The sequence below is a fragment of the Myxocyprinus asiaticus genome, chromosome 36 (genome assembly GCF_019703515.2).
Source record: "Myxocyprinus asiaticus isolate MX2 ecotype Aquarium Trade chromosome 36, UBuf_Myxa_2, whole genome shotgun sequence".
NCBI classification, from domain to species: domain Eukaryota; kingdom Metazoa; phylum Chordata; class Actinopteri; order Cypriniformes; family Catostomidae; genus Myxocyprinus; species Myxocyprinus asiaticus.
The window spans coordinates 39,276,245-39,304,229 of record NC_059379.1 but is presented as its reverse complement, the minus strand read 5'-3'; the positions used below and the strand labels follow the sequence as shown (position 1 = coordinate 39,304,229).

The 27,985-nt window shown below is 39.8% G+C and overlaps 1 protein-coding gene across 1 annotated transcript; it reads left to right on the top strand.

The window, feature by feature from the left end:
• Positions 1-1,974: 1,974 nt before the first annotated feature.
• On the top strand, positions 1,975-27,687 carry LOC127427130 (zinc finger protein 724-like). Its single transcript, XM_051674539.1, has 4 exons — positions 1,975-2,200; positions 2,699-2,890; positions 15,952-17,929; positions 27,544-27,687. The coding sequence occupies exons 2-3, from the start codon at positions 2,701-2,703 to the stop codon at positions 16,872-16,874; spliced, it is 1,113 nt and encodes a 370-aa protein (XP_051530499.1). The 5' UTR covers positions 1,975-2,200; positions 2,699-2,700; the 3' UTR covers positions 16,875-17,929; positions 27,544-27,687.
• Positions 27,688-27,985: the final 298 nt, after the last annotated feature.

Below are 27,985 nucleotides of genomic sequence, written 5' to 3'. Positions count from 1 at the left end.
TTTTTTACTTTTGACTATTGTCAAGCTCCAAATAAAGAGAAAATTTGAAAGTATTTAATCACTGACAGAATTACAAAATATACATTACAGTATGGTTATTTAGTACATAAGCCAATTTTCCTTGATTTTCCAAAAAACATTACTATATCGTGATATATGTCGTTATCGTGATATAAAATTACTCATATCATGATATAAGATTATGGTCATATCACCCACCCCTAACTGGAGTCGTATGGATTACTTTTATGCTGCCTTTATGTGTATTTTGTAGCTTCAAAGTTCTGGTCACCATTCACTTGCATTGCATGGACCTACAGAGCTGAAATATTATTCTAAAAAATCTTTGTGTTCTGCAAAAGAAAGAAAGTCACACACGTCAGGGATGGCATGAGGGTGAGTAAATGATGAGCGAATTAAATTTTTGTGTGAACTATTCCTTTAACCCATGTTCAAATCGCTGTAATACAAGACCACTAGTGGCTTTAATAAAACGGTGGCAACAGTAATATGATAAAAGACACTAATGTTCAATACATAGTTACAGTTATTAATAATAATCACAATAAGCAATTCCTTTTGCCATTTCTTAGTAGGCTGCTTGTGGTTGCCAAGCAGCGGATTCGAACGTTGCCTGGCAACCGTAAAAAGCCTACAGCCTATTGGGTTATTGCATATCAACCTAATCAACCTGATTTTGTTAATACTTTATTTTTTATTTTTTTGAAGGAAGATATACACAATATACCTATGATTTCAAGCTAAAGTACAGGTCAAAACAAAAATAATTGCCATTGTCATGATTTTATTTTTACACTGAGATAGGTAGGTGTATTACTAAAGTTGGTTGACTTCAGGACCCCTTGTTGAATTTTATGCCAATGGTGTGTTCAAAAATTGGAAAGTTGAAGTGCCTGTAACTCAAGTATTAAAGATATATTAATATCCTTTTAGATTCTGGTTCAGAACTTTCTTTTTAGTAAATTCATTTTTAAGGCCCTATATGTTTATATCCCAGAGATATGGGGCTGTCAATGTGGCTTCATCCGTAATTTGTTAAATGTTACAGATTTTCAGTGGTCGAAAACCAACACTGAAATGATTTCATGCCTGATTGTACTTAAAGGTGTATATAATTTTTTTTCCAATGTAAAAATGTTTTACCCTAAGTTTTACCCAAAATTCACCCCCAAACAAAATACACACACGCACATGCACACACACACACATTGGTGCAGCTATCATTATGAGGACTCTCCATAGACTAGATTCTTTCCCTGTCCCTAACCCTAACCCTACCCCTAAACCTAACCCTCACAAAAAACTTTCTGCATTTTTACATTTTCAATAAAACATTGTTTAATATGTTTTTAAGCTATTTAAGTTATGGGGACACTAGAAATGTCCTCATAAACCACATTTATAGCATTGTAATTACCAGTTTGTAACCTAAAAAAATCTCCTCATAAACCACCCAAACCTGCCCTCACACACACACACACACACACACACACACACATACTGTATATATATATATATATATATACACTAAAAACACTTTAAAGGAGTTTAGAGGATTTCTTCATGGCTAAATATGGCACCTGTGTGTTTTTTTGTTTGTAATTTATCACAAATGTGTGTATTTCTTTTACAAGCTGTTAATAGATGGTCAGTAACCAACTATAAATAGTTGGCTTTATCTGTTGTTTAAATGCTTATAACTTTTGTAATAATTTTAACAGCACTTGAAAATTATTATGCAATGGTAATAACATTAAACTATTTAAATTAAAATAAAGTTTTAAATTTTTATTTAACAAAAAAAATGGCATATGTATTCTATTAAGATGTCTTTAAAAGGTTCTTTGTTTTATTTATTTGTTTAATTGATTGTTGATCGACTGAGAAAATAAATTCACAAGGTTGCTGTGGTAAGTATCGGGACTTTTATTTTGAAACCCGATGTAACCGGAAGTGAAGGTGTCTGCAAAACATTGATTTGTAGACTGGAGTGAAGAAATATCAGTAAATAAACAAATGTCACGTGAATACAGCAATGAAGGGATAATAGTGCTTACAGTGTCAATGAATAAAATTATTTTAATGTGTCATTAAATTACATTTTACTAACGTTTGATCAAGCCGATCAGATAATAAACAGTGAGTTTGTGTTGATCAGATCAAAGCTGATAAACTAACGGTAAGAGAAATTCTACAGGTCTGTATTCCGTTCTAGAACTATTCTGTGACGTTCTATTCTATTTCTTTTTTTTTCTGTACTTCCATAGTCTTATAACTATTCTATACGTTCTATTTTTCAGTGATTTAATTCTATATTCTATGTGCTATAGTTCTATTCTACAGATCATTTCGCTGATTTTAATGTACTACCCCTTACAAAAAGTACTGTGGTATAGCTTACAAAATCCATGGTACTGAACGATTACCATATACCATATCGTGGGGTTTACAGAGTACTTCAATTGACTTAAATCAACCAAATAAGACTGTGGTATAATGTAGGCTACATGTCGAAATAACATGGCAGTACCATGGTGTACTTTTCTGTTGGTGCCAATGCAGAAAAACAAACTCTATGAAGCTGAAGAACAAATCTGCCGTGTGTGTTTACTGCATAAAACGGATGCTTTTGTGAGACTGGTGGTGAATTTGTGTCTTTGATTGGTGTTCAAAACAGCCATGTCCAAACTCGAGCACCTGAACGCCAAGGTCGCCAAACTACTGACGGTCGCAGTTCACGAAGTTCTTGAGATTGTGAAAGAGACCGTCACACAATATCAGGAGAAAACCGCGAGAACTCAGCGAGAAAATGAGCGACTGCGCGTGAAACTACGAGAAGCGTTGGAGAAGTTGGCAAAAGAGAGAGACGGTAAGAGTTCTGTCCTGACACATGCTTCTCTATACAAGAACTTGTACATGTGTGTCTCCTGGTTACATGTACTGTATGTATTTTATTGATTACCTTGGTCATAAGCAGTGTCCCTCCCACATTATATTGTCACGCTGTAAATACTGTAATATCAGTGCTTATTTGCTTCCATTTTGAACAGTTCAACATTCAGAACTTTTTTTTTCCTGTGCCAAGATTACAAAAGTAGGGTACCACCATGGTAAAAGGCATTTCATTTCCTCCCAAAATAATAAACACCTGTTTGTCACTAGTTTACATCGCAACATTTTCCTGAACCATTAAGTCATTGTGTGTAATGTCTAAAGCAGGGACTAAAAACAAAATGTTTATCATTTTGGTTCGTTCTAAGCAAAAACTGTATTTTTTCATTCCAGTTCAGAAGTTCATCCTTTCCAAATGGTAACCGGTTAGAACAAAATAAAAGAACGGTTAATAATGTTCTTTTTAAAATGGCAGTTAAGGGGTGGGTGAAATACCAATTGCACTTTTGACAGATCTCGCAAGAGAAACAAGCAAGCAGCCTGGTCTGGAAAAACCAGCCCAAAATAAGCCACTTGCCTCACCAAAATAAACAAAAATAAGCCATTTTTTCCCCCTTGTGTGGTGGATTTATCAGCATAGAAATCATAACAAGCATACAGTTAATTAACAGTTAAGTATAATTTTACAGATCTGCTTCTCAGTCAAAACTCTGCAGCATCAAATCTGTATTAATGCATCATATCTAACAATAATTCAGTGAAGACTTGGAAACAGCTGATAAATGTACTTTTTACCTCTAATGTTTTCCTTTTATCTGGATTAGCCGTGCATGTATTAAATATATATAGTTGTTGAAAGGGTCTTCATTCACAGGGCCCTAGTTTAAGAGCGCTAGCGGTAAGTGTGCTATGTCATAAGCGAAAGTCAATGGGCATGGCCATGAAATTTTGGTATTTTCATGCAAGCATGCTCTAAACCTATGCACAAGTGGGTTTGGTGAAATCGCATGTGCAGCGTGCAAATGGGCTGGATTAAATGCAATTTAATTCTGAGGTTTTCTCCGGTTATTATTCCACATTCTGCGTCCAGTTATAAAGTAATTCCCTCAAGCACCAGTGATATAAACCAAGACAGCACATTCATAAGAAGTTGGTAGTGTAAATGGACTGTATGCAGTGAATTGGAAGAATTGAAAATTACATTCTTTTGTGCATTAAATGCATCCTTGATGATTGTCGGGCATATTTCTATGACAGTGACACGCTCCTTTTATGCGCATGGAAAATGTGTTTCTCGTCAGAATTTGGATGTATGCTCCATTAAATTAAAGAGAATGTATTCAAGTATTCAACTTCGCTACAGTTATTTTTCACTACAATTACAAAGAAAAAAAAACATGATATTTCTGAATTTTTGGGAAGTTTTTTGGGAAGAAGAAATCGGCAAGTTATAAGCGCTAAATATGTTTATAAACTAAATCGCGCTGTGCGCGGCACAACAGAAGCCTGCAGGGCACAGGATCCTGAGCACAGCAGCTTGCATAAACTGCTGCCGGTGTCCTCTCTGCTCTAGCTTCTTCAAGACTTTCTGCCCTGTCTTTGTACAAGTACTGTAACACTGTGATTTTCTACATATTTAATTTTATTCTTGAAAGGAGCCGTTCATTCAGGTACGAGGGAACCGTCTGAACACATTTAACCACTGATCAAACTTCACTTATTTTTAAGGTAGGCAATGTTTTAACTGTGTCAAACATTAACACAATGTAATTTGACACACAGTTGTGCTCAAAAGTCTGCATACCCTTAGTTCTTAATACTGTGTATTGCCCCCTTTAGCATCAATGACAGCGTGCAGTCTTTTGTAATAGTTGTCTATGAGCCCCCAAATTCTTGCAGGTGGTATAGTTGCCCATTCATCTTGGCAAAATGCCTCCAGGTCATGCAAAGTCTTTGGTCGTCTTGCATGATCCGCACGTTTGAGATCTCCCCAGAGTGGCTCGATGATATTAAGGTCAGGAGACTGTGATGGCCACTCCAGAACCTTCACCTTTTTCCGCTGTAACCACTGGAGGGTCAACTTGGCCTTGTGCTTAGGGTCATTGTCATGCTGGAAAGCCCAAGAGCGTCCCATGTGCAGCTTTCGTGCAGAAGAATGCAAATTGTCTGCCAGTATTTTCTGATAACATGCTGCATTCATTTTGCCATCAATTTTCACAAGATTCCCTGTGTCTTTAGAGCTCACACACCCCCAAAACATCAGTGAGCCACCACCATGCTTCACAGTGGGGATGGTTTTCACTATAGGACTTGTTGACCCCTCTCCAAACATAGCGCTTATGGTTGTGACCATAAAGCTCTATTTTGGTCTCGTCACTCCAAATTACAGTGTGCCAGAAGCTGTGAGGCATGTCAAGGTGTTGTCAGGCATATTGTAACCAGGCTTTTTTGTGGCATTGGCGCAGTAAAGGCTTCTGTCTGGCAACTCGACCATGCAGCTCATTTTTGTTCAAGTATCGTCGTATTGTGTAATTTTCCACTTCTTAATAAGTGATTGAACAGTACTGACTGGCATTTTCAAGGCTTTGGATATCTTTTTATATCCTTTTCCATCTTTATAAAGTTCCATTACCTTGTTACGCAGGTCTTTTGACAGTTCTTTTCTGCTCCCCATGGCTCAGTATCTAGCCTGCTCAGTGCATCCACGTGATAGCTAACAGACTCATTGACTATTTATACACAGACACTAATTGCAATTTAAAAAACCACAGGTGTGGGAAATTAACCTTTAATTGCTATTTAAACCTGTGTGTGTCACCTTGTGTGTCTGTAACAAGGCCAAACATTCAAGGGTACGTAAACTTTTGATCAGGGCCATTTGGGTGATTTCTGTTATCATTATGATTTAAAAAGGAGCCAAACAACTATGTGATAATAAATGGCTTCATATGATCACTATCCTTAAATAAAAGACAGTTCCCTATCTGTCACTCACTCGACGTTGTGTCGGTGCAGTGACACTAGGGGTCGCTTTAGGGAGCCCGAGACACCTCTGGTCTTTGATAAAAGGCCAGTGAAAATTGGCGAGTGATATTTGCATGTCACTCCCCCGGACATACGGGTATAAAAGGAGCTGATGTGCAACCACTCATTCAGATTTTCTCTTTGGAGCCGAACGGTCAATGTTTACTGAGCTGACTGTTCATTCACCTCTGCTGGATCTGACGGCGCATTTCAGTGGCTTCTCCCTCCTCTGCACTGGTGCACTGCAGAGAACGCCCCTGGGTGCTTCGGCTGAAAAAAGAGAGTATATTTTCCTAAAAGAGAATATTTCTCTAAAAGAGCGGCACACATGGAACGTCTTTTTAAAGATGCATCTTTTTAAAGATGCCTTTCCGTTTGTGTGTTATTCCTGGTTGCGGTCGTTACCTCTCAACTTCAGATGGTCACGATCGCTGTCTTTCGTGTCTGGGCGCGACCCACACGGAGACAGCGTTCGTGGATGGTTCATGTACTCACTGCGAGAACATGACCATGACAACGTTGCGGTCACGGCTTGCTTTCGTGAGAAAAGCAAGGACCACCCCAGCAGCTCCCCGCCTCGGTCCTTCTACCTACGGGTATGAGGCCAGCGCGGCTAGCACTGGGGGCGATTTGGGGACCCCGATGGGACCGCCTCCGCCGGGTATCCCCCCACGGACCTCCCATTCCCCAGCACGCTCGTCTGCCCCGATCGGGCTTCTGGATGAGTCCGCCGGCTCGGCTCACGGCGAGTTCGACTTTTTGTTCGGAGCCCGCGAAGCTGATGAGCTCTCGAGCGCAGCATCGGAGAGCGGGCTTGTCCAGTCAGACGCAGAAGCCTCAGCTGGGCTCCCCCATTCGGGGACGATTGCGGAAATGACGGACATACTTTCTCGGGTGTCCGCGAGCGTCGGGCTAGAGTGGAACCCTCCGCTCTCCCCCGAACCCCCGCTCAAATCAGCCACGCCCCACTCCAGTGGCTTTCTTCCCGGAAGTGCACGAGGAGCTGACAAAATGGTGGGAAGCACCTTTTACTGCCCAGTCCTGATTTCTCACCTCCCCCGCCCTCACTACCCTCGATGGCGGGGTGGCCAGGGGCTATATGGCGATTTCCCCGGTGGATAAGGTGCTCGCGGTGCACCTATGCCCGCAGAGCGCCACCACCTGGCGCGGACACCCAAAGCTCCCGTCCAAGGCCTGTAGATTCACGTCGTCCCTGGCGGCCAAAGCCTACAGTGCTGCTGGGCAAGCCGCCTCTGCCCTGCACGCCATGGCTCTCCTGCAGTTCCACCAAGCCAAGGTGCTAAAAGAACTGCACGAGGTTAGTTCCACCCCAGATCTGATGCAGGAACTGCGCTCGGCGACCGACCTCGCCCTCCGGGCGACGAAGGTCACTGGCATATATTTGAAGGCGTTCAAACAGAAAACAGCGGTTCCACTGAAACTCTTTCAGAGGCTCCTGGGGCATATGGCATCCTCAGCGGTGGCCACCCCGTTCGGGTTGATGCATATGAGACCGCTTCAGCACTGGCTTCAGACTCGAGTCCCGAGATGGGCATGGCGCCGCGGGACACATCGCGTGGTCATCACATTGGTCTGTCACCCCCTCTTCAGCCCTTGGACCGACCTCACATTTCTACGGGCAGGCATTCCCCTAGAGCAGGTCTCCAGGCGCGTCGTGGTCACGACAGACGCCTCCAAGATGGGCTGGGGCGCCGTTTGCAATGGGCACGTAGCCACTGCCTTGTGGACGGGCCCGCGGCTGCGTTGGCACATCAACTGCGTCGAGTTGCTGGCAATTCTGCTCACCCTGCGGAGGTTCCGGCCATTGATCCAGGGCAAGCACGTGTTAGTTCGGACAGACAACATGGCAACGGTAGCATATGTCACCCGCCAAGGCGGTCTGCGCTCTCGTTGTATGTCACAACTCGCCCGCCGTCTCCTCCTCTGGTGTCAGCAGCACCTCAAGTCGCTGCTAGCCACTCACATCTCGGGCGACCTCAACACTGCAGCGGACGCGCTGTCACAGCAGGTTACCCTCAGGGGAGAGTGGAGACTGCACCCTCAGGTGGTCCAGCTGATCTGGAGTCGATTCAGACAGGGACAGGTAGACCTGTTCGCCACCCAAGAATCCTCCCACTGCCCGCTCTGTACACCCTGACCGAGGCATCTCTCGGTATAGATGCGCTGGCACACAGCTGGCCCCCTGGCCTGCGCAAATATGCGTTTCCCACAGTGAGCCTACTTGCACAGACCCTGTGCAAGGTCAGGGAGGATGAGGAGCAGGTCATCCTGGTACCACCCTACTGGCCCACCCAGACGTGGTTCTCGGACCTCATGCTCCTCGCGACAGACCCCCCCCTGGCAAATTCCCCTGAGGAAGGACCTTCTTTCTACCGCCTGCGGTGGTAGACACGATCACTCAGGCTAGGGCCCCCTCTACAAGGCGCCTGTATGCCTTTAAGTGGTGTCTGTTCGCTAAGTGGCGTTCTTCCCAATAGGAAGACCTCCAGAGATGCGCAGTCAGATCGGTGCTTTCCTTCCTGCAGGAGAGGTTGGAAGGGCGGCTGTCCCCTTCCACCTTGAAGGTGTACGTAGCCGCTATAGCAGCACACCATGACACAGTGGACGGTAAGTCCTTAGGGAAGCACGACCTGATCATCAGGTACCTGAGAGGCGCCAGGAGGCTGAACCCCTCCAGACCGCACCTCGTTCCCTCGTGGGACCTCTCTGTAGTTCTTCAGGGTCTACGGAGAGCCTCCTTTGAGCCTTTGCAGTCAGCTGAGCTTAAGGAACTCTCCTTGAAGACTGCCCTCCTGACTGCGCTCACCTCCATCAAGAGGGTAGGAGACCTGCAAGCGTTCTCTGTCAGCGAAACGTGCCTGGAGTTCAGTCCGAGCTACTCTCACGTGATCTTGTGACCCCGACCGGGCTATATGCCCAAGGTTCCCACGACCCATTTTAAGGACCAGGTGGTGAACCTGCGAGTGCTGCCCCAGGAGGAGGCAGACCCACCCCTGTCGTTGCTGTGTCCGGTGCGCGCTTTATGCATCTATTTGGATCGCACGCAGAGCTTTAGGATCTCTGAGCAGCTCTTTGTCTGCTTTGGTGCACAGCGGAAAGGAAGCGCTGTCTCCAAGCAGAGGATCGCCCACTGGCTCATTGACGCCATAGCTATGGCATATCACGCCCAGGACGTGCCGGCCCCGGTAGGGCTACGAGCCCATTCTACCAGGGGTGTAGCAGCTTCCTTGGCCCTGGCCAGGGGTGCCTCTTTAACAGACATTTGCGAGATTCTACAACCTCCAGGTGGAACCGGTTTCGTCCTGGGTAGTGGCACGCAATACAAGCGGATAAGCCCGGGATAGCCAGCCGGGTGTATCGCTAAGTATCGCTTGCACTTAGCGGCTTTCACCTCCTCTGAGCTGAAGAGGTGTGCCATTAATTCCCAGTAGTGTTCACAAACTATGTTCCCTGGTTGACTTCCTCCGAGCCCTGTGGCAGTCGAGTTTTCGGAGAGACTCGCTGCCGGCCCAGTACACGTGCTAACTAAAAGCCCTGTTCTGGGGTAGGTGCTCCGCATGTGGCGGTTCCCTGTAGGTAACCCCATGCAATGTATATCTTCCGCTAATTCGTTTCCCTGTTGGCAGACTGCATCTTCCTTGGGCAGAGGCCCCTCTGCCACAGTCTCCATGTTTGTAGTAACTCCTCCCCCATTGGGTAGGACCTACCATGAGACTTCTCCACATGACATACTTCCGACATAGTTCGGCAAGACCATGTGATGTATTTTCCACTTAAATATACCCCCTCTCACTGGGCGAGGTGAGGTCTCCACGGTGTCCTCCCCTTGGGAGGGACACCCCCCGACTAGACCTGGTTGGCCCAGTCTAGCCTGTCTCTATCTTTTGGGTAGTCGACTTGTCCCCAAAAGGCCGTTCGACACTCATAACTATGTTGGGGGAGGTTATGTGTCTGCCTGGTGCACTGGCTATGAGGCACACAGTTGTCTGCCCATCACACACCGCCAGTTCACGTAACACAGTTCAGCCATTTGCGGTGTCTTGTATAGGGACCCCTAGTGTCACTACATCGACACAACATCGAGTGAGTGACAGATAGGGAACGTCATGGTTACTTGCATAACCTCCGTTCCCTGATGTCCCTCCTGCCACGCTGAACTACCCGCTGAAATGACCGGACCTTGTCTCAGCTCCTCAGCATAAAACCTGAATGAGTGGTTGCACGCCAGCTCCTTTTATACCCGTATGTCCGGGGGAGTGGCATGCCAATTTTCATTGGCCTTTTATCAAAGTCCAGTGGTGTCTCGGGCTCCCAAGAGTGACCCCTAGTGTCACTACATCGACACAATGTCTCATTCACTCCATCAGGGAACGGAGGTTACGCAAGTAATCATGACTTTTTTTGCATGATAGTCGTATTTTCAAAATCAATGCCAAAATTTCACAATTTCTGCCAGTGTATGCAAACTTTTGAGCACAATTGTATATGTGGGGATATCTTGTTTACTTGCTACTATATGTCTAAAACAAACTTTTTAAATACCTTAGAAGGATACAATGCCAATTGTGTCGGAAATTAACGGGGACTCGGGGCAAAAATGCCACAGAAATTGACAAAAATATCCCTGAAATTCAAAATATGGGTGAAAAAAATGCCCACGCAATGAGTTCCCATGTTTTATTAATAATATATGATATAGTTACAGTTACATACATTGTGATTTTCTTTTCACTGAACATTATTTTTTTTCCTGCCGTCCAGTTTCTTGCACCATCGTGTGCATCAGTTTGGTATTGTACTCCAGTATTAAATTCCGTAACCGTTCACCCCTCTTGTTCTGTCCTAGCAGGAAACACTCTTGCTCACGGTGCTGAACTGTACTTCCCTGCCTTGTGCTGCTGTTTATCTGTCTGAAAAGCCTCACCTGTGGATGGGTGTTATATAAAGAATGTATAAGAAATCACAAAACATAATGTAACCAAATGCTACAATTTACTTAATAATAATATCTCAATATGTTAAATAACCATAATTTTAATTAAGAATTTATTATTACAACTGTAATACAATAATACAGTTGAAGTCAGAAGTTTACATACACTTAGGTTGAAGTCATTAAAACTAATTTTTTAACCACTCTACATTAATATTACCAAACTATAGTTTTGGCAAGTAATTTAGGACATCTGTTTTGTGCATGACATGAGTAATTTTTCCAACAATTGTTTACAGACAGATTGTTTCACTTTTAATTGACTTTATCACAATTCCAGTGGGTCAGAAGTTTACATACAAAGTTAACTGTGCCTTTAAGCAGCTTGGAAAATTCCAGAAAATGATGTCATGCCTTTAAACAATTAGCCAATTAGCTTCTGATAGGAAGTGTACTGAATTGAAGGTGTACCTGTGGATGTAGTTTAAGGCCTACCTTCAAACTCAGTGCCTCTTTGCTTGACATCATGGGAAAATCAAAAGAAATCAGCCAAGACCTCAGAAAAAAAATTTGTGGACCTCCACAAGTCTGGTTCATCCTGGGGAGCAATTTCCAAATGCCTGAAGGTACCACGTTCATCTGTACAAACAATAGTACGCAAGTATAAACACCATGGGAACACAGCCATCCTCGCAGGAAGGAGACACATTCTGTCTCCTAGAGATGAACATAGTTTGGTGCAAAAAGTGCAAATCAATCCCAGAACAATAGCAAAGGACCTTGTGAAAATGCTGGAGGAAACAGGTAGACAAGTATCTATATCCACAGTAAAACAAGTCCTATATCAACATAACCTGAAAGGCTGCTCAGCAGGGAAGAAGCCACTGCTCCAAAACTGCCATAAAAAAGCCAGACTACAGTTTGCAAGTGCACATGGGGACAAAGATCTTACTTTTTGGAGAAATGTCCTCTGGTCTAATGAAACAAAAAATGAACTGTTTGGCCATAATGACCATCATTATGTTTGGAGGAAGAAGGGTGAGGCTTGCAAGCCGAAGAACACCATCCCAACCGTGAATCATGGGGGTGGCAGCATCTTGTTGTGGGGGTGCTTTGCGCAGGAGGGACTGGTGCATTTACAAAATAGATGGCATCATGAGGAAGGAAAATGATGTGGATATACTGAAGCAACATCTCAAGACATAAGTCAGAAAGTTAAAGCTCGGTCACAAATGGGTCTTCCAAATGGACAGTGACCCCAAGCATACCTCCAAATTTGTGGCAAAGTGGCTTAAGGACAGCAAAGTCAAGGTATTGGAGTGGCCATCACAAAGCCCTGACCTCAATCCAATTTGTGGGCAGAACTGAAAAAGCATGTGCGAGCAAGGAGGCCTACAAACCTGACACCGTTACACCAGTTGTGTCTGGAGGAATGGGCCAAAATTCCAGCAAGTTATTGTGAGAAGCTTGTGGAAGGCTCCCCAAAACGTTTGACCCTAGTTAAACAATTTAAAGGCAATGCTACCAAATACTAACAAAGTGCATGTAGACTTCTGACCCACTGGGAATGTGATGAAAGAAATAAAAGCTGAAATAAATCATTCTCTCTACTATATACTGACATTTCACATTCTTAAAATAAAGTAGTGATCCTAACTGACCTAAGACAGTGAATGTTTTATATGATTAAATGTCAGGAATTGTGAAAAACTGAGTTTAAATGTATTTGGCTAAGGTGTATGTGAACTTATGACTTCAACTGTACATATACAGAACAGCCACTTTTAGTGTTTGAATCAATCATGTCTCTCACTAAACACTGTGTGAAATGTTTATTTTTGCCTTATTTTATTCAGTTGGCATGTTGGAGTTGATAACAGTTTGCTTAATAATCTCATTCCATATCTGGATAATTGCTGCAATATCATAGAGGATACATTTCTGCCTCTATGATATTGCATTATATTAGTTTTGTACAGTATGTTAACTTAATAGCCAAAATACTTTGACATACGTGAATGAGAATAAACCTGAAATAGGAATGTGTTTCAGTCAGAATGCACACTATGTAGTTTAGAGACGATTTAGAGACATTTAATGTAACAAATGGCTATTTCTATTTAAATAAATGTTGTATTCTTAAAATGTTCTTTGTCCAAGAATCCTCTTGCAGCAATGCAGGTCTTTGGCATTTAGAAGCTGCTAGTTTAGGACCTGTGAGGAGACTTTTTGTTGTGCATCTGGCCATCCACTTCCCTCTCTATCCTGGTTAGAGATTATTTTTTCTAAACAGTAATGCATGGAATAGCCATTATCTATCTAAAACAATAGACTTTAGAAGAAAATAGAATTTCAGGAGAAATGTGTTTCTTTTTACCTATTTTTAAAACCAAAATTTGACTTGCAAGTGTACAGCAACTTGTAAGAACTCAATACCTCAGCAAATGGGGAAAAAACCCATTGTATTGTGATTTCCGCATGGTAGCGCAACCATTTTCAATTGTTGTAATAATAAAAACATTTCTTTGAGTACTATATTAGCGCTTTAGAATGCTTTTGTAAGGAATAGGTGATACAGAATATGTTTGCCATCATGGGTAAAGAAAAAATGAGTAAATACCACTTAAAACAATTATTTCAAACCGTAATAATAAATTATTTAATTAATGATTTTGGCAGTATTTTTGATAAATTTAATGCATCCTTGGTGAAAGGAAGTATCAATTTCTTTCAAGAGCAAAAACGTCTTTGTGTTCTAAAAATGGAAGTGTATATACTATATATAATATAATATTCATAAAGTAGCTTGTAACGTAATTACTTGAGTAGTTTTTCGGCAAACTACTTATTTACGCTTACTTGAGTCATAATATTTCTCAGTATTTCTACTTGTACTCAAGTGAATTATTTCTTCAGTAGCAGTACTTTTACTTAAGTAAAAAAAAAAATCATACTCTTTCCACCACAGCCTATAAATAACAGAAATCTCATATAAAACTCTAATTGTCAGGGACATAATTTGATGTTCCACTATATTTTCAGAGTTTGGACATGAACTTTATTACCACCTGCTGGTAGAATCTTCAAAATGTAAATGCAAGAACTGAATTTAAACTTTGCGCTAAATTAAGACGTGGTTTTCAAACGTCTTAGTGCAATGACCTATTTCTCAGGAAAATAGCAAATTGCGCTTTGCGCCACTTCATTAACATATGATACCCACAATTTGCATGCATACACCCACAGTAGCGCAAACACTCCCCATGCCATGTGTGCTTTGTGCTGGCATGAAAATTGCGATTAGAATTAGAGCTCTCACAAAAATTTTATAAGATGTTGCGCACGGTCGTTGCGTGTAGCGTTGCACTTTGTGCACTCATGAAAATAGAGCCCACAGAATGCATCATCCACAATGGGCAATTAGGCAAAGAAATGTATGATGCAGTGGATTCCTTCAGGATCAAAGCAAATTTTTTCAGGTAACGAAGTGGTGTAGTTCCAAAAATGTATTGCGATAAACCCTTTGGCCTTTAGTTTCATGAAAAAATTATCTGAAAACCTGTAACTTGTTTATAACCGGTTAATTTTGTTCTGATAATTTTTTCAACACTGCAATTGGTATTTCACCCACCCCTTTTCGCAGAGTACTGTAGTCTTAAAAATAATGTTATTAACTGTTCTTTTATTTTGTTCTAACTGGTAACCATTTGGAAAGGAGGCTGCAGAACTTCTGAACCAGAACCAAAAAATACCCTTTTTGCTCAGAGCAAAAAACGAAATAAAAAACATTTTGTATTTAGTCCCTGAATTGAGAATCACTTTGTTCCGGTTTTCGGTTACATTCTGCAAAAAATTTCATTCATTTTCGGTGTTTGTTCCTTGAACCGTTTTCCTGTCCCTGTCCTTGTTTTCACCGTCCCTGGTCCAAAGGTTGATTTTGAGGTAATTTGACCAAATATTCAATAACTTTTAAAATGTTGCAGATGTATTAAGCTAATGAGAATCCCTTAAATTGTCACATTTATTTTGAGACAAAATATGTATTTGTCATTTTTTAGTTTTGTTCAAGGTGATTAAATCAAATGTTGCAATATCTGTTCTGTGAAAGAATAGTATTTGGGCTAAAGGCCCCCATAAAACAAATTGTTTTCCTGAAGTGTGGGTAATAGATTTGTTATAAAGAATTTTAAAAGTGGGTCATCACAATGGAGTTTCATTTGTTTATAGAATACTTGAGATGTTATGAATTGCACAATGTTATTGAAATTAACAGGAGATGGTGCACCAGATGTGGTGGTAAAATACCCCCTTGCCACCTCTTATTAACAATGAATTTTAATCAATGCAAACTTCTGTTATTATTTTTTTTCTTTCTCACATATTAGGATGCTTTATCAATATTCAATAAAAAGAAATGTAACCTATTTTTTCAATACATTTTGCGACTTGATAAAAAAAGAGCACATTTTCCTTAAGGGGGGCCTTTAGTCCCATTGTACTTAATGGTTATTTATCTTTATGTCAGCACATTGAAATGATTTCATGCCTGGTTGTACTTAATGGTGCACTATATAATTTTTTTCCAATGTAAAAATGTTTTACCCCTAAGGAAAGAAATAGTAATAGTTTAATCTTTTTAAAATGATAGTTTTACATTAGATAAATACTACTATCATTTTAGCATTCTAGGAAAAGCTGTTTTACTCTACATAAGGATGCACCCCCCTCATAGTGGCCACCATGTTGAGAACACATGACAAGTTGAATATGACTCTTTTTATCTCAGAATCCCCATTATTATCAAAGATGGTTGGTCTTTATCTGCCATAACATAAACATTGTATAAGCAATATACAGTATATATATATATAATCAGAATCAGAATGAGCTTTATTGCCAAGTATGCTTACACATACAAGGAATTTGTCTTGGTGACAGGAGCTTCCAGTGTACAACAATACAAAAACAATACAAAAACAGCAGCAAGACATAGATAATAATAAAAAATAAAAACTGTAGATGTACCAATTTGTAATGTAATAATTTTCCTCTTTACATAGTTTCCAGACATGCTGCTGTGTCCAGATCATTTAACTGCGTTTCTCAGCATCAGATGAACAAGCTCTCACACTTGAGCTCAAACTCAACTCAGACTGAAACACAGAGCGACTGCAGTCACATGACTGATCCAGAGACAGTGTGTGACCTCAGTGTCGCTCTGACGTTAGCCGGATGTCAGAAGACGGTTTCTGAGAGCAGACCAGTTTCAAACGACAGCACACCTGCAAAAGTTAAATGCAACAAAGGCACTGGTTCACTCAGCACTCTGAAATGGACACGACACGTTTCACATGGATCAAACACATCATGTGCAGTCAGCAAGCCAGACGTTACCATTAAGCACATTAAGAAAGAATGTGATGCTACTGAGAACATTTCTACACAAACGCAGCTTCCTCAAAGCAGCTATGACTTTGCGGAAGACCCGAGTGTCTCCATGGCTAAACAGGAGCCTGTTGCTTCAGGTCCAAAATCAACCAATGAATCAAGTGACTATGGACTGGTGTTCATCCACTCAGGTCACAATATGCACGGAAGGCAGGAAGATGGGAGGGGTGTCCGCTCGACTCCTCAATGTGAAGAGCATCATGTTTGTTTGGTTTGTGGCAAGACATTCAGCCGCGTGGGGAACCTGCAGATACATCAGAGGTGCCACACCGGAGAGAAACCATACCGCTGCCTGACATGTGGCCACTGCTTTAGTCAAGCTGGAGACCTGAAGAAACACAAGCGCATTCACACGGGGGAGAAACCGTATTGCTGCCTGACATGTGGCCGCTGCTTTAGTCAAGCTGGAGACCTGAAGAAACACAAGCGCGTTCACACGGGGGAGAAACCATACTGCTGTACTCAGTGTGGGAAAAGCTTTAGCAGAGGAGAGAACCTCAAACGCCATCAGAAGATTCACATCGGAGAAATATAACATCTCCAGCAAACGGAGAAATCCGCAGAAAAACTAGTGTTGACAGCAATATAAATGAAAGACCCCATGAAATGAAAATCAGAGTTTTGTGTATGCTAGTGTGCTCCTGAACACATTTAGCAGATAAACACATTTATTCAAATGTGGATTATTTAATATAATGTATACACATTTTTGTCAAATAAAATGATCTTGTAGATTGACCTTCAGCCTCTGGCTTGCAAAGTAGCAAATCGTGATCTTGCTGAGATGCGACGTAAAACTAAAAATATTAGCTAATTACAAAAAAGGGACAAGCCCTGTGATATTTATCACCCTAACTTCCTGTTTCATTAGGAAATATGACAATATTGGAAAGAAATTTATGTTTGTCAGATCTTTGTATGGGGTCTTTAAATAAAGGCATTGGATAAATATGAATAAAGCAGTACTGTATCATTAAAATAGACTGTGACTGCAGGATTTTTTAATGAAGTGCTTATCATCATTCATTTCTTCTTCTTCTTCTTCTTCTTCTTCTTCTTATTATTAATTCCATAGCAATAAGGTCAATTGAATGTGATTGCTAATTTTACTTTGACTAATAATGCAGAAGTTAAAAGTTTTATGTTCTGCTGGATGTTATTTCAGTAATGCATTTTATGGTTTATACCAGTAGCTTATATAGTAGATTTTTATATATGAAATATAGAAAAGTACTAATATAGAATAGTTTTGTGTGACCCAGGAGAGGGCATATGAGGTTACTAGAAGCCTGGGCTTTGTGTGACCCAGGAGAGGGTATATGAGGTTACTAGAAATGCTTATGTTTTAAGAAACACTCAGCTGTAGCAGAAATGTTGCAAGAAATACTCTTGTGTCCTCAGCTGTAAGCAAAGAAAAATGGTACTGAGTCATGAGAAAGCTCTGGGAAAGTACAGCAGAGTTAAAAGACTGACACAACCAATAATCAAAGTAACTAGATATGCTCAGATTGTGATGTATTATTCATTAAGAATGTATACTTTTATGATAAATGAATTTAAAATGTTATTTTGTTTTGGACTAAAAGCCAGGTTCCAGAATCCATTGGATACAAAAAATATTAAGCGAGCAAAGACATGAGTTAATGCTAGATAAAATACCGTATAAAGACTAAGGGTTTTGACCAAGACAGTCAGATCTCAGCTGACATCTCAGGTTTGTTGGTTTGTTCAATAAACTCTAACCTTTGACACCTGGAACTCCTGACTTCGAGAGTTTTCTTACAGAGAGGGGAGAAACGTCTTCCACGCTCCACAACATATATTGGTGACTACGAAGAGACCGGCACAGGGCCAAGGGGAGCCACTGTGGGCTTACTTGCACTGACTGCACAAACTCACCAGTGCCAAAAACCTGAGGTAAGCACATTTTTCTTAAATGGTGTTTTTGTGAGGTCTGTTGCAGGGTCTGGCCCAGGTGGTAACTCTTTAAAGGCCTTTCCAGTCTCGAACTGAATTAAATGATTAATTGGATGAAATAGAGAACTGGGTTCCAGGTTTCAAAAAACTGTGCATGCAAATGTAAATATGTCTTGTAAATAAGTTGAAGCGCGCAAATCCTATGGATACTGCACCTCTAGGCAGTGCAGGGGTGAGCAGCTCTGGTAGGTCATGCAAGGGCATGCAGATCCTAAGGATACTGCACTTCTAGGCAGCGCAGAAGTGAGCAGCTCACTTCTCATCCCAGAAGAGGGGTGTTTTGAATTCTGCGAATAACGCTGAATGCAGTGACACCAGTAAATGATAAGGAGCCCACATGGATGGTTGGACTTTGACCTGGCTGAGAAACAGGGAGCCCACATTGGATGGTTGGCCTTGTTCTCAAAATAGCACTGCATTTAGGGAAATTGGCAGGTGCTCAAGAGGTGTGGTCGCCCAAGAGGGGCATAGTGATATTTAAGATATTTGGATATTTCAAAGTATGTGCTGAAGATTGTAAACATGTTTGTGTTGAATAAGTTGATGTAAATAAGTATGTTGGTTGTGTTAAGTTGTGTACAAAATCAATTGCATTGTTGTATTATTTAGGCTGCGTGAGTTGATGTGTTTATGTTGCTGACTGAATTGTGCTTGCTTATGTTGGCTGCAATGTGCTATGCTGTGTGTGATGCTAATATGTGTCCATGTTTCTCATGAGAAATGTGCTGTAAAGCAAACAAGATTTATTAGGCCGAGTATTGGATAGTTATAAATGAAGATAAAAATTGAGAAAATAATTAAAATATTCTGAGACATTGGCTTTGTTGCTTATCTGGACATCATCCAAATTGTAGTTGGTGTGATCCAGATAAAGAAACACAATTATTAATAAAGAAACTAAATTAAAGTTAATAAAAAGCACTTGTTTCTCTTTTCCACAGTGGGAGTAAATGAGTACAGGATTGAGAGTGTATGGCGGCCTGCATTTAGAAAAGATAGATAGCAGATTCTTTTAGTTTAGATATTTATTTTTATTTTATTTTTTATTTTATTTTTTATATGCACAGTGTAGGCATTGGTTGGTCATGGGTACACTGAGAAGCTGCCTTTGAGACTAAAATTAAAGGAAAAGATACTTAAGAATGTTTTGGATCATTTCAAGTTCTCAGCAGTTCCAATCTGCTGAAGTTGTGTTCTTAATACCTGGTTTTCTGATTTTTATGTGTGGCAGCCTTGCCAACATTGTGATGCTTTTCCTTGGGTTTGATCTGTGACCAATCATGCCAGATAAAATGGAAAATAAAGTCCAAAACTCCAGTAGGGAGGAAGAACTAAGCAAACGTTGTAAACAGTTTTGCTCAGATGCTCTGATATCTAATAAAATAGAAGTTTTCGTCTTTTGAAAGGATATAATGGAAAATGTTATTCATGCTCGAAGTTCTGATTTTAAGAATTAAGAAATATCTTTTATGTATTTGATTGTAAAAAATTATTGATAATGCTAAGGAAAAATTGGTCGGTGGTGGCGGGTGAAACCCATGGAGAAACATTAAGTTTAAATTGAACATGAATGTTAATAACTTAATATTCATGAGTCTATTCTGTGTGTGTTTTTGATACTAACTATGTTTTACCCTTTCTTTTGTCATCATTATGTGTATGTTGTTTCACTAACTCATTCTGGAACTAGTCTCTCACCATTGCAGATGGCTGGGCCAGATGATTTACTGAAGTTACTAATACTGCAGGTGAAAATCTGGAGAAAAAGAAGACTGAAAGTGATGTGGGCTATTATCTGATTGGTCCTCCTGCTGTCATTACTGCTGGTAATCATTGCTGATTTGCCATTTCTAATGTGGATTAAAATTTCTCTGGATAAGTTGATTTCACTCTTATATGACTAACCAGACTGCCATCAATGGGTTCAAAACCCATGTCTAAATTGTTCTGAGGGTCTAAATTTAAATCCAGCATCTAACCACTGATTTATTTATTTGAAGAGTAAATATTACAAACTTGATGACAAAGTTAGAGTTACCTTTTGGATGGTTACCCCCCAAATTTTCCAGAGAGTTCCCTCATTAAAAAAAAAAAAAAAAAAAAAAAAAAAGGTTAGTGGGCGCTACAAAGAAGGATTGAGTGTATTTTTCTATTACTACTATTTTTATTTGCCATAGTTAGTCTATGAAAGTATCATTTTAGAGGCATACAGTTTCTGCACTGTGAATTTAGGTTCTGCTATTTAACTGAATAATTTGTTGAGAAATGCTGATAAGTATAAGAGAATAATAACTGAAAAATCTTATTGTTAAATGATGCTGAAATATTTGGATGTATATAAAAAAAAGAGTCATGAGAAATTAAAAGGATGTAGTGTAATGAGCAATTATTTCAAAACACAAGAAAAGAGATTTGTTTGAATTTCCATTATGCCTCTTTACTACTTTATTCTGTTTAAACTTTTACTTTCCTGTTAGTTTAAAAAACTAGATTCATGTTATTTTATTAGATAGAACGGAAGTTCCTTATCCTGAGAGAGAGTAAGGAAAGGGAGAAAGTAAACATACGAGAGTTATTATTATTATTTTCACTGTTGAAGAATAACAAATATATTATTGTGAGATACTAAAATGAAAAAAGAAGGAATAGCTGTAATGAGATTAGAAACAGCGTGAGGGAGTGGAATGACCCTCCTCCTAATTTCTGCCCCGCCCTCCTCTCACTCACACTCTCAGGCTAAATTTGATAAGTGTCTGCTTGAAACAGAAACACAAGAGAAGATTTTAAAAGGCACATCTCTGAGTTGTTTTATTTTCTTTTGATTTTATTTTATATGGAAAATGATGTGATTTGACAATAATGTTAGACACAGTGATATGGAGGAGAGGTTCAAACAGCTTTCCTTATTATGATTAAAGATTTTATATATTCAGAGGGCAATCTAATGGTAAGGGCTTATACTAAAGACAAGAGATTCAGTTCAAAGTTGATCTGACACACTTAATGTAGGTTCAAAACAATCTAGAGACTATTATTGACTTAAGGTGATGTTTTTAAATTAAGCTTCCTAGAAGTTTGACAGAGGCTACCTTTATCTTGTTTTGTTCTGATGTTAGTTCCCACTGTGATATATGGTCTTTTGTGACGTTTGCTAAAGTAGCAGAAATACAACCAGAATGGAAATGAGTGATATGTAAATGAGTTCAATTTTAGCATTGTTATTTCACTTTTAGTTTGGACAATTTTAATAGATTGTTACATTTTGAATAATGCTTTGTGAATTTAACCATGTTTTGAACTGTCTCCATATTTAAGCAGTGGTAGATGGTTCCATTGGCTATGACAGTTCTCAGGTGATACTCCCTGAAAAGAAAATATCTGTTTACTGATACCAAATTATTAAGGATTGGCCAATAGGACTGAGCAGTATCGGGACCAGTGGCAAGAGGTGATGACCCAATGACAGGTAAGACTCTCCAATGGCATAAAAGGGGGGCAACCTATGGCAGGGCATCACCGCCCTGGAAACCGCCCAAGAAGGTTTGATATGGGTTTAAGGAAGTGGATGAATGCTCTTAGGTCAGAAGCATCAAATGGGAGGTCTAGAAGAGACCTGCCCAAAAAATTGTGAGTTCCACTCAGCCCAACTGCATTTTAATAACCGCTTTACTAAAACAACTAATCACAGTGTTAAATACCAAGCATTCAGTCACTGTGACATCAGGGGATCATACCCTGTGTAGAAGATTATTTATAGATTGGTTTTGGGGGTAAAGTTTTGAGAGCCATTGCAGACAAGGGAGTGCCTGACTTATTAAAGAAGTATGAAACAAACCTGGGAATGTTTGTATGATAATTAATTTAGATTGGAAGATGATTTATTACTTTTACTTATGCTTTTATTGAACTCATGTACATTTGAATAGTAATGAAGAATGGAATAAAACATAGTGGTGACTAAAGATTAAGATTGCTTGTCTTGTTTGTTTATAACAATCTAAATGGAATTGTTTAAGAAATAGGGGTGCATGGTTGGCTAAAATTAGTATAATGATTGATACAACAATTCTTGTGTGAGGAATAATATTCTGTTATGTGTTACCATTGATCAAATCATTCTTGATCTGAGCTATAACAAAACAGATGACACTGATCAATGTAAATGGTCTAATGCAATACAATGACAATTACGCTGGATGGACAGAAAGACCAAATTGGGAGGAAATTGATTCCTCCAATGAAGATATGTATGAGGAGATGAATGATGTGTTACATATTTAATCATTCTTTTATTGATTTAATACTCTGATTTACTCTGATGCAGTCTGAAACTATAGAAAACAGCTTAGCTTGCAGTTTCTCTCTGTGTAAGGCCTTTCTGTGTAAAGGGAAAATGAGTTGATGTGATACAGACAGTGAGAGACCTTGGGAAACAGGAGGAGACATTATCTGGATGCAGAACAATTCACATTGGTTAGGAGCAGAGGAAGTGCCTGTAAAACCATTAAACAGAAAACTAATAAATGCTATTCTGAAATATCTGAGAAAGACCAATAAAATACTTTAGGAACTGTGACAAGTCCTCAACCCAGAAATAGCCCAGGGGACGTCAGGGGTTGGATACTTTTAGTGATCCTCGTCTGACCAGCCTGGTGAAGACTAGTTAAGGATAGATACGAGCTGGGGTTAGAGAGGTACATTGAAATATAATGTACACTGTGATAGTAAAAGTTAAGCAACAATGACATCAACACCAGTAGAACAGATGTGCTCAATGTATCCAATATGTAAAGACACAATAAGGGAGCTGTCTAAAAAATGGGAAAAAAGAACAAAGAGCTTAAACACAAAATGGCCAGCAGAGGGAGCATTTGATGTGGCTATGAGTAGAGAAATTGATCAACTTAGACCAGGAGTAAAACTACCAAGAAAACAACAATATCCTTTAAAACAGGAAGTTGTAGAAGGAATTAAAAAGACAATTGAGGGATTGAATAAGGCAGGGGTGTTAATTGATACAGTAAGTCATTGCAACACACCCATATTGCCAGTTGCTAAGGCAGATAAATCAAAATGGCGCTTAGTGTATGATTTGAGAGCAGTTAATGAGGTAACGGAAGACTGGCCTGCAGAAGTTCCAAATCCACATACGCTGTTGACTAATGTTCCTCCTGCTGCCAATTATTTTACTGTTATTGACCTGTGCTCTGCTTTATTCAGCATCCCTTTAGCAGAGGAAAGTAGACACCTTTTTGCATTCACCTATCAAGGTAAACAATATACATACACCAGAATGCCCCAGGGATTTAAACATTCATCACATGTGTTCAATCAAGTTTTGAAAGCTGATTTGGAAGATCTTAGATTGGATAGCACATTGATACAATATGTATATGATCTGTTGAATTGTTCAACAACATTAGAGCAATGCCACCAAGACTCAATTAAAGTGCTCACTAAATTAGCTGAAGGAGGTCATAAGGTCTCAAAGGAGAAACTACAATACTGCCTACCACAGGTTGAATACTTAGGATGAATCATTGCACATAAAACTAAAGCTATATCACCAGGCCAATTAGAAGGTATAAGCAAAGCACCCCAACCACAAACAGTGGGACAAATGATGACTTTTTTTTTACTTCCACTGTGACAATGAGCTATATAGTGATAATTTATACTCATCACAAATTAACAGAGTTATTAGAGCAAGGTAGATTTGTTTTAACGCAAGCCAGGTGTTTGACATATTCAACACTGTTAACTTATCCAGATATTTCCATAAAATGATGTACAACAATAATTCCAGCCAATTTCATTCCTCTAGAAGGGGATGGAACACCTCATGAATGCGTAATAGACTCTCATCTTTTACTCGTTTAAGACCAGATCTGGAATCAGCACCAATCATAGAGGCAGAGGCAGATTATTTTGTGGATGGGTCATGTTTCAGAGATCATCTAGGAAATCATGCCAGGTATGCTGTTATCAAAAGAGATGACAAAAATGTTGTTCCAGTTGTGATGCAGCACTGTGAGCAGCCATGCTCAGCACAATTGGCTGAATTAAAAGCACTGACTAAGGCTTGTCTCTTTGCTAAAAATCAAACTGTTAATATTTATACAGATTCCACATATGCACATGGAGTATGCCATTTATTTGGAGCAGTTTGGAAACAAAGAAGGTTCAAAAAGACTGATGGGACACCAATTCAGCATGGTGACCTAATAATCAAGCTTATTTCAGCCATGATGCATCCAAAGAAATTGGCTATCATCAAATGTCAAGCACATAAAAAAGGCAATGATTTGGTTATTCAAGGAAATAATGCTGCAGACTTACATGCCAAAAAGGCCTCAGGATGCCAAATAGCAGTAATGGCAACTGTATCAGTTTTGCTTCAGCCTCAACCACAATTAGATGACATTGCATGAATGCAACATCAATCTGGCCTTTTGTATGGCAACAAAGAGGTGCGAGAAGAGATGTAAATGGCATATGGCGATCTCATGAAGGACATATGATTGCACCAACAGCACTCCTTACTGTTTTAATCTCAGATGCGCATGGTTTTGACCATTGCGCAAGGGGGGAGGTAATTAGGAAAATAAAAAGACAGGGATATTGGTCCCCATATCTACAGGCCTTGGTAGATTAATTTTTGGCTGAATGTGAAATTTGAGCCCAAAACAATGTCAGAAAGGGTACATCGGCAACAATAGGTCACATACCAGTCCCAGAAGGACTATTTAAACATCTGGTAATGGACTATGTGGACATGGCAAAATCAATAAGAGGAAAAAGATACATGTTGGTGATAATAGACAGATTCAGCAGATGGGTAGAGGCAGTACCATCAGCAGACCAGGGAGCTCAAACTGTGATAAAATTTTTGACCAGAGAGGTCGTTCCAAGATTTGGCATACCATCTCAAATAGAAGCTACAAGGTGTGTGGGCAAACTCACTGGAAACTGCCTTATAAATTGTGATAACCAGACTCTAGTCTCCCCTGTAATAAAAATATATGAGGAACAAACAGCAGCCATAGCAGATTACTTTTGGATTTGTGGTGAGAAAAAATTGCAGCCTACATTACCAAAGAATTGGAAAGGAATATGCACTAGAGTAAGACTAGCACAAGAAGTATCTATGTTAACATGGAGCCCAGAGGACTCTAATCTTGTACAGATTAGAAAAACTGTACAAACCAAACATAGAGTGAAAAGAGCATATCAGCCTGACCCTAATATAATAATAGATGCAATTGGTCAACCAAGAGGAATACCACAAGAATTTAAGGCCAGTGATTAAAAAAAAATCAGGATTTGAGTCTATATTTGTATGGATAACACCCAATAAAAATGCAGAATGGATCAATTACATTTATTATAATCAGCAGAGATTTATTAATTACACTGATGAAGCATTGAAGGCCTTGGGTGAACAGTTAGCTGCAACCAGCAAAATGACATGGCAAAATAGACAGGCCCTAGGCTGGCTATTGGCGGAAAAAGGAGGAGTTTGTGTAATGTTTGGAGCTGACTATTGTACTTATATCCCAAATAATACAGCTCCTGATGGATCCTTTACCATAGCCATGCAAAAGCTGAAAATCTTATGAGAGGAAGTGACTGCCAATGCTGGAAGAGATCAACATATTGGCAAATGGTTTGACAACCTATTTGGATTCTGGGGTGAATGGCTTACTAAAGTAGGCATAATAATGGCTGTATCTATTGTTATTGTTGTGGTGTTGTTGTGTTGTGTTGTACCTCTCCTCAGATCAATGATGACCATTGTTGCAGCTAAACAGATGCTCAATGTATCGGTAAAGCCATCTGGAGTTGATATAGGGCTCACCATAGGCCCTGGACTGGATGAGCTGGATGAATTCTAGAAAAACCCTGGAATGACACAAGAATGGTAGGGAAGGGGAGCCTTTTTGTTTTGACTCTTTATTGTTTTTGGATAGCAAGGGAGTCAGTATACTCATTGTATTTTCTTTTGTAATAAAATTAGGTAGTACTTTAGAATGGAAAGAGTAGGCAGGAAGATAGAGGGTATTAAGTTTATTATTTTTTAATAAAATGTGTTACCGTGTGAATGAAAGGGAATGATGAAGATCTGAAGCAGATCATTATCCGTGTTATGAGGTAATGTATCTAGGTAATGTAACCAGAATTAAAAATGAAAGAAGGTGTACCATGATTATCTGCACTATATGTACTTGATAAATGTTTAAGATGTTTGAATCATCTCTGAAGGTACTAATAACCAAGTAAATTACTATAGAATGTGCATTTATGAACTCTAAAAACACTGAAAGTGCCACTGGAGGTTCAGAGAAGTAAACATCACGAAGATAGGATCGACGAGCACCTCAGTGCTTAGCAGCAAGAGCAAGACTCTACTGGTGGTTAAAAACCCGCTGTCTGCTCCAACACCACCAGATAGCACTCCAGGCTACCGGAAATGTCTGTGAGTTCCTCTGACACCGTGGGACATATCATATGCTGTATGATCTACTGATATTGTTTAATCACTGTAGTATGTTAATCTACTGAAATAAGTCTAATCACTGATGTACTCTACATACCTTTGCATGCACATGCTTTATACAAAAATGTTATTATTGTTACCCTCCAGAAAAAACTAAGCTAGGGAGCTCTGAGATCTTTTACTTCCTTCTAGTCAAATGTGGAGGGAGATGTTTGGTCTTATTGCTCCTCCGGAGTGCAGTTCCATAAGTGCAGGCATTTGTTAGGGGAATGTGTGCCTTATATTGGTCACTTGAAAGATATAAAGGAGCCTGGCTTGTGAGGTTGCACTCTGGGAAAGGGCGATAGAAGGTGAGACTTTGTATAAGTCTCAAAGGAGGGAATATAGAGTAGATTTTTATATATGAAATGTAGAAAAGTACTAATATAGAATAGATTTGTGTGACCCAGGAGAGGGCATATGAGGTTATTAGAAATGCTGATTTTTTTAAGAAACTCTCAGCTGTAGCAGAAATGTTGCAAGAAATACTCTTGTGTCCTCAGCTGTAAGCAAAGAAAAATGGTACTGAGTCATGAGAAAGCTCTGGGAAAGTATAGCAGAGTTAAAAGACTGACACAACCAATAATCAAAGTAACTAGATATGCTCAGATTGTGATGTATTATTCATTAAGAATGTATACTTTTATGATAAATGAATTTAAAATGTTATTTTGTTTTGGACTAAAGCCAGGTTTCCACCATTAAAAAGAGGTCAGAGGCTCTGTGAAATAATGGTGGGAAACAGAATCCATTGGATACTAAAAATATTAAGAGAGTGAAGACATGAGGTAATACTAGATAAAATACTGTATAAAGACTAAGGGTTTTGACCAAGACAGTCAGATCTCAGCTGACATCTCAGGTTTGTTGGTTTGTTCAATAAACTCTAACCTTTGACACCTGGAACTCCTGACTTCGAGAGTTTTCTTACAGAGAGGGGAGAAACATCTTCCACGCTCCACAACACTTACCTTTAGCTTGTAATACAGTATATAATTCTTTTTCTATTTCAATTTAAATGGTTTGGTTGTTTGTAATTGTGCATATCATGAAGTGATACACACTCAGTTCTGTCTACATGTACGGTATTTCAGTAGGGTGAATGCAGAACCTTAATGTAACCCTTAACCGAA

Bases quoted from the DNA above. Each gene is read 5' to 3' on its own strand.
- LOC127427130 (XM_051674539.1), top strand. From the start codon at position 2,701: ATGTCCAAACTCGAGCACCTGAACGCCAAGGTCGCCAAACTACTGACG. The intron at 2,891-15,951 runs GTAAGAGTTCTG...CTCTTTACATAG, and splicing joins GTTGGCAAAAGAGAGAGACG to TTTCCAGACATGCTGCTGTG.